Source organism: Hoplias malabaricus, chromosome 7 (genome assembly GCF_029633855.1).
Source record: "Hoplias malabaricus isolate fHopMal1 chromosome 7, fHopMal1.hap1, whole genome shotgun sequence".
Classification (NCBI taxonomy): Eukaryota; Metazoa; Chordata; class Actinopteri; order Characiformes; family Erythrinidae; genus Hoplias; species Hoplias malabaricus.
In genome coordinates this window covers 47,062,953-47,070,452 of record NC_089806.1, presented here as the reverse complement: position 1 = coordinate 47,070,452, position 7,500 = coordinate 47,062,953, and the positions used below count along the sequence as shown (strand labels likewise).

The 7,500-nt window shown below is 42.4% G+C and overlaps 1 protein-coding gene across 1 annotated transcript in view; it reads left to right on the top strand.

Moving 5' to 3' along the window:
• lama2 (laminin, alpha 2) overlaps window positions 1-7,500 on the top strand; it is a 95,145-nt gene that overhangs the window by 33,636 nt on the left and 54,009 nt on the right. Inside the window, 2 exon segments of the mRNA XM_066677948.1 lie at window positions 322-408; window positions 6,879-7,116. Coding sequence (XP_066534045.1) covers window positions 322-408; window positions 6,879-7,116 — 325 coding nt within the window.

The following is a 7,500-nucleotide window of genomic DNA, read 5'->3' as shown; positions in this document are numbered from 1 at the left end:
TGGGGCAACAGAACCCAGCAGCTGGACATTCCACTGCCCTGCGCCCAGAGGCTAAAGAAAGAGAACCCCCTCCCACTCTGTCCCTATCCCCACATTCCCAAATAGCAGTCGGAAATAGCCGGAGAAACCTGAGCAGGCTAGCACGCTAAATTTGGGATCCCTGTCTCTGTCTCTGTCTTCCTTTCGTCCCTCATTTGTCTCCTGAGAGTGTCCCAGAGATGTAGAAGAGCCGGCAAGGCACAGAAGGATGGCATATTTAATCTGTTTCTCTTTTCTTGTCTTTCTTTCCACAACAACAACTTTGGCTCAAAAACAACACAGCTTCAGTCCGACGTGCCACAGGGACACTGGTGGTCAGCTGATCTGTGATCAGTGCCGGCTGGGATACACCGGACCTCGCTGTGAAAGGTAAGACACAGCCGAACAGTTCTGGGAACTCCATTTTCTTTCATGTTATTGTGGAATTTGTCTGAAAGACCTTAGCTGACAGTTTTGTGACGGTAGCAGGGTCATACTGAAGTTATTTGGGAATTATTTCTGAAGCGAAGCTGATAGAAACGAGCCGAGACTCTGTGCAGATAGAGCAGACCCTAAACTTCCAACCCACCAACGTTTGTGTTTGTAAATAGAAGAACAGATAGTTTATGAGGAATTGAATTTGATGAATTTGAGTTGAAAAACAGATGCAGAAACTCTGCCTTATTCACTATATAGTGTTCTGTTGTGCTGAGTTGTTAATACCATTTTTATGGCTCTGGAGTTTTGGCAGTGGTTTGGATCATTTTTGATGCTTCGCCTCTCTAGGCGTTTGGGGGGGGGGGTAGGTGGGCGGGTCAGTGTCCAACACACAGCCACTTTAAAATTCCCGTCTCAAGACTTCTTTCCTCACCAAATGAACACTTCATAATAAGTAGTTCAGTTTTTTCATTTTACATTTTTCTGTCTCTGATGATGTCATCGCTCTCCAAAGAAAACGAACACCTCCAAAAAAAACCTTGTCAACATTAAATAGAATTCGATGTAAAAGGATTTTAATTCTGAATAATTTGGAGCATTTCTATTGGTCCATTCACAATGAAATTATCAAACAGTGTGAAGGACATCTGCTTAAATGTGTTTAAATGATGTAGTAAATTAAACATCCACAAACACGGAGATACGTTTGAATTGTACCCATCTTTTATTCCCTTCATCTTAGAGATGATTCCTTGATTCCTTTTCTATATAAGAACTAGTCACCAGAGCCCGTCACTGCTCGCTGCATCGTGTGTGTTTATGCATGTGACAAATAAACCTTGACTTAATTTCGTTTAAAGAGAAGAAATATACTCTTAGGCTGTTTTAATTAAATTTGTACAAGGACTTTAACGTTCGGGAACTTGAAAACGGTCCATAAAGCAATTTAAGTTTTTAATTTGTGGAAAGATAACTGCCACCGAGAAGAAACAACAGCCAGAGCTCTGCTCTGCTCTGGGAAAAACCACCCACTCCACCCCATTCCACCTCTTCAACATAAGAGTCCTGAAAAGTGGGTAAAAATAAAACAATAAATAAATAAATAAACAAATATTCAAATCTCAAAATTAAAAAACAAATACCTACCCAACCAAGGAATATACAAATAGATGAATATTTGGGTCCATCTCTAATATTTTGGGGTACCGCCATTTTGTAACATGTCTGAGGACACAGTGCATAATTTTAAGTGCACTCAAACAATCCCACAATGCACTACAGTAAGTAGTGTACAACATATACCCTAGAAAATAAACTGGACATAATACACTGTATTGTTTTTTAAAACCTGAATGAGGTTGAGTCCCAATTTCTTGTCTTATTCTTTATTAATTGTAGATTTTAAAGTTGTGTTGGTGTCATTCGCCCCGTTTCATCTCTAGGACTTTTATTGTGTTCTTTTATTCTCCACAGTTGTATAATGAAAGATTACAGAGATCCCCCTCTCCTTCTGGAGAAGAGAATGTAATGAACCTTTAGGAACACAACTGGACTCTAACACCACTGCTGTACCTTTAAAGATACACTACACTGTCTGTGCCTTTAAAGATACACTACACTGTCTGTGCCTTTAAAGATACACTACACTGTCTGTACCTTTAAAGATACACTACACTGTCTGTACCTTTAAACATACACTACGCTGTCTGTACCTTTAAAGATACACTACGCTGTCTGTACCTTTAAAGATACACTACGCTGTCTGTACCTTTAAAGATACACTACACTGTTTGTACCTTTAAAGATACACTACACTGTTTGTACCTTTTAAAGATACACTACACTGTCTGTACCTTTAAAGATACACTACACTGTCTGTACCTTTAAAGATACACTCCACTGTCTGTACCTTTAAAGATACACTACACTGTTTGTACCTTTAAAGATACACTACACTGTCTGTACCTTTAAAGATACACTACACTGTCTGTACCTTTAAAGATACACTCCACTGTCTGTACCTTTAAAGATACACTCCACTGTCTGTACCTTTAAAGATACACTCCACTGTCTGTACCTTTAAAGATACACTACACTGTCTGTACCTTTAAAGATACACTCCACTGTCTGTACCTTTAAAGATACACTACACTGTTTGTACCTTTAAAGATACACTACGCTGTCTGTACCTTTAAAGATACACTACACTGTTTGTACCTTTAAAGATACACTACACTGTTTGTACCTTTAAAGATACACTACACTGTTTGTACCTTTAAAGATACACTACACTGTAGCTTTAGTGACAGTAATGTTCCTGTACTGTACCTTGGGAGCCATTTCAGACACACTCATAACAATATAATCCAACATTCCTGGTCTTAAAGGTGCCATATTCCCCTCGTCTCCACAGTGGAACACAGTTCTGTTTCTTAATGAAGCGTCTGTGACCCGCTTTGGTCCAAACCCCACGAGCCCCACAGCAGTGTTCTCCCCCTGTGTAAACAGCCCCTGTTCAGAACGCCCACTTTCAGCACCTGTTCCTTTAAATGATAACGAGCCGCTCGCTGTTCACCCCGACCCCGAGCGCACAGCAGTGAGGAGCGAGGAGCAGAAGCTCTGGATTTTAGCCGTTTTCACTCTGTTCTCTTTCTTCTCCGTTTGTACTCAGTGCTCTTATATTTGGTGTAGTGCAGTGGTTTTACCCGGAGCTCAGTACAGTGAGGTTCTGGAAGACGAATGAGCAGCACTTTATTGTGGATTGTTCTTCAGGACGATCAATAGCCCAGTGATTGACCCCTCATTAGTCTCAATTGAATGAGGTTGCGGTCAGCACCGGCTGTGGTCAGGGTTATCGATGATACTGATTGATCTGCCGCCGCTTCGTGGGATGAACACACCTCAGACACACTTCCAGAAGAATGCAGTGGTTGTGGTTGTTATGGAGTAGAGCGGAGAACGGAGTTCCAGCGTTCCTCAGACCCAGTGTCTCCAAAGCAGGACAAGGGTGTGGACACAGGTTTGTCCAACATCTCTCCACTGCAGTAACAGTCTTTACACTCCACTGGAAGGCCCTACACCAGACGCTAGAACATGGCTGTGAGGATTTGATGGCATTTATGTGCATACCTGTATATGTCGTTATGTTTTATATAAATATAAGGTGACATGGTCTCTGTATGTTCACAAAATGATATTTTGAGTGAAATAATATATTTTGGCCACAATAGATTGTTGCTTCAATATATAATATATTATTTTGTGGCTACTTTATATGATTTAGTGGCCACATTATATTATTTCATGGACACAGTATATTATTTTGTGGCAACAATATATTACTTAATGGCCACGTTGTATTATTTTTGGAATCAATATATTACTTTGTGGGCACAATATATTATTTTATGGCCACTATACATTACTTTGCGCTCACAGTACATCAATTTATGGCCACAGTATATTATTTCATGGCCACAACATATTATATAATGGACACTATATATTATTTCATGGCCACTATATATTACTTTGTGGGCACAACATGTTATTTCATGGCCACAATATATTATTTCATGGCCACAATGTATTATTTCATGGCCACAATATATTATATAATGGCCACTATATATTATTTAATGGCCACAATATATTATATAATGACCACTATATATTATATAATGGCCACTATATATTATTTAATGGCCACAATATATTATTTCATGGCCACTATATATTACTTTGTAGGCACAACATATTATTTCATGGACACAATATATTACTTTGTGCTCACAGTACATCATTTCATGGCCACAATATATTATATAATGGCCACTATATATTATTTAATGGCCACAATATATTACTTTGTAGGCACAACATATTATTTCATGGCCACAATGTATTATTTCATGGCCACAATATATTACTTTGTGCTCACAGTACATCATTTTATGGCCACAATATATTATATAATGGCCACTATATATTATTTAATGGCCACAATATATTATATAATGGCCACTATATATTATTTAATGGCCACAGTATATTACTTTGTGGGCACAATTTATTATTTTATGGCCACTATATATTACTTTGTGCTCACAGTACATCATTTTATGGCCACAGTATATTATTTCATGGCCACAATTTTGGCATCAATATATTACTTTGTGGCCACAATATATAATTTACTGGCCTTTCCTTATTAAAAATAACCATAAATACACACTTTATTGATTATATGTACTCATTCGTTCATAATTCATAGTACATAGTCCTCTCTGTGAGTGGAGGGGTGTGTGGACGTTTAAAGCTCAGCACTGCGCTCCTCTGAGGTGTGGGGTGTGGTGGAAAATAGCGTCTGGCGTCAGAATCCAGTCTGCGACCTTAGACCCCTGTCCCACAGACAGATGGAGGTGGTCCGGAGTGCGGACCCTGGGTCCTCCAGCTCTCTCTGAGCTTCACCTGCCATTAACACCGCACAGATGGAGGGAGAGAGGGAGCGACGTGATAAACGAGTGGAGGCTTACAGGGAGAACAGGGTGTGGGGACGGAGAGAACCAAAAAAGGAGAGAAGAGAAGAAGAGAAAGAGAAGAGAACAGGAGAAAGGAGGGAAGAAGGCTGAATAGGAAAGAATGGGTAGACAGGTGGAAAAAAGGTGAACAAGGGAAGAACAGACAAGAAAGGAGAAAAGGGGATGAACTTTGAAGAGAGAGAGAGAGAGAAGGATAGAGGTATGAAAAAGAATGGTGAAGGAGGTATAGACTGAGGGAAACAGATGCTCCAGTCTCTCTCTCTCTCTCTCTCTCTCTCTGATGCTGGCCTGAAATAGCATGTTTCATTTGGCTCTCATAAATTGTCAACACAGAGGTGTGTGTGTGTGTGTGTGTGTGTGTGTGTGTGTGTGTGTGTGTGTGTATATATATAGATATAGACTGTTGGGAACTGACACCTGGGGGAAGAGGGGGGACACCCAACTGAACACACTCCACTTAGTGAAGACAGGAGGAAAATGAAGGAAAACGAGTGAACACTCTGTAGGAAGAGAGAGAGAAGGAGTGAGAGAGGGAGAGAGAGAGAGAGAGAAGGAGTGAGAGAGGGAAAAAATGAGAGAGAACAAGAGAGAGAGGGAGAGAGTACGAGAGAAAGAGAGAGAGGGAGACAGAGAGAAGGAGAGAGAGAGAGAGAGAGAAGGAGTGAGAGAGGGAGAGAGAGAGAGAGAGAGAAAAAGAGGGAAAGAGAGAGAGAAGGAGTGAGAGAGTACGAGAGGGAGAGAGAGAGAGAAGGAGTGAGAGAGTACGAGAGAAAGAGAGAGGGAGACAGAGAGAAGGAGAGAGAGAGAGAGAGAGAGAGATTATGGAGAGGTGGTGGAGTGTCACATGTTTCAGACTCAGATAAACACAATAGAAAGGACTGGCTGTAGACACACACACACACACACACTTCATTCTGCTCTCGTTCCACTTGAGCAATTTCTGTTTTTCCAAGCCACTGGACACTTTCCTCTTTAAAATCACTGCTAGTTCCTGTGTTTGTGTGTGTGTGTGTGTGTGTGTGTGTGTGTGTGTGTGTGTGTGTGTGTGTGTGTTCATGTTGTGGGGACTATTGTCGAGGGTCTACAGGCTGATCCCCAGAACGGAAGTCATTCCTTCATAGGGTTAACACCTGCTTGATGGACATGCACTGATCAGCCAAATCATTAAAACCACCCCCGTGCTTCACTCACAGTCCACTCTCTCAGCTCCACTGTCCACTCAGGAGCACTGTGTAGCTCCACACTTACACACTGTAGTACATCTGTGGCTCTGCATACTTCGCCAGCCCCCTCTCCCCCTGCTCCTCAGCGCTCAGGACCCCCACAGAGCAGGTGTGATGTGGTGGTGGATCATTCTCAGCGCTGCAGTGACACTGACGTGGTGGTGGTGTGTTAGTGTGTGTTGTGCTGGTGTAGAGTGGATCAGACACAGCAGTGCTGCTGGAGTTTTTAAACCCCTCAGTGTCTGGACTGAAGAACAGTCCACCGACCAAAAACATCCAGCCGACAGCGTCCTGTGTCACTGATGAAGGACTAGAGGACGAGCGACACACACTGTGCAGCGACAGATGAGCTACTGTCTCTGACTCTACATCTACAAGGTGGAGCAACGAGGGAGGAGTGTCTCACAGAGTGGACAGAGAGTGGACACAGGGTTTAAAAACTCCAGCAGCACTGCTGTGTCTGATCCACTCTACACCAGCACAACACACACTAACACACCACCACCACGTCAGTGTCACTGCAGCGCTGAGAATGACCCACCACCACATCACACCTGCTCTGTGGGGGTCCTGAGGGGTAGATACAAGGAGGTGTTGTAATGTTATGGCTGATCTCTCTCTCTCTCTCTCTCTCTCTCTCTCTCTCTCTCTGTGGTAGGTGTGATGAGGGTTATTTTGGTCGTCCCAGTGTTCCCGGTGGCTCCTGTCGGCCGTGTGAATGTAACGGAAACCTCGACCTCTCGTCCCCACGGAGCTGTGACCCAGCAACGGGGACGTGTCTTCGTTGCCGTGAAGGATATGGGGGCGTGGCTTGCGACACCTGCTCAGACGGTTACTATGGAGATGCTATCGTCAGCAAGAACTGCCAACGTGAGTTTGGAGAGGAGAGTTTGCCGGTGCCAGATGTTACAGATGCAGCGTTAATTTTGGCAGCTGATTGGATTAGATTCATTCCTTTTTTTATTGGACTAAAATGTGTTTTGTTTTATTCAATTAATTATTGTTGGGTTCAATTCATCAGTTTTTTCACATTTTTGTTTTGTTTTTATTTGTTGGAGGATTAGATTCTTTTTGAAATCACAAATCGCCCTAAAACCCCTCCAGAGAACACAGTGCACACCTCTGGCCTACACTTGGCATTGGGGATGGAGGGTAAGGCTCATGTGCAGCTGCTCCAGAGCGTCGTATTTCAATTTGTAGCTTTTTGTAAAGATTATACGCACTGCGTTCGCAATTTACTCCTTTCTACAGTACTGTGTATGTGCTAATACTGCCCTCTA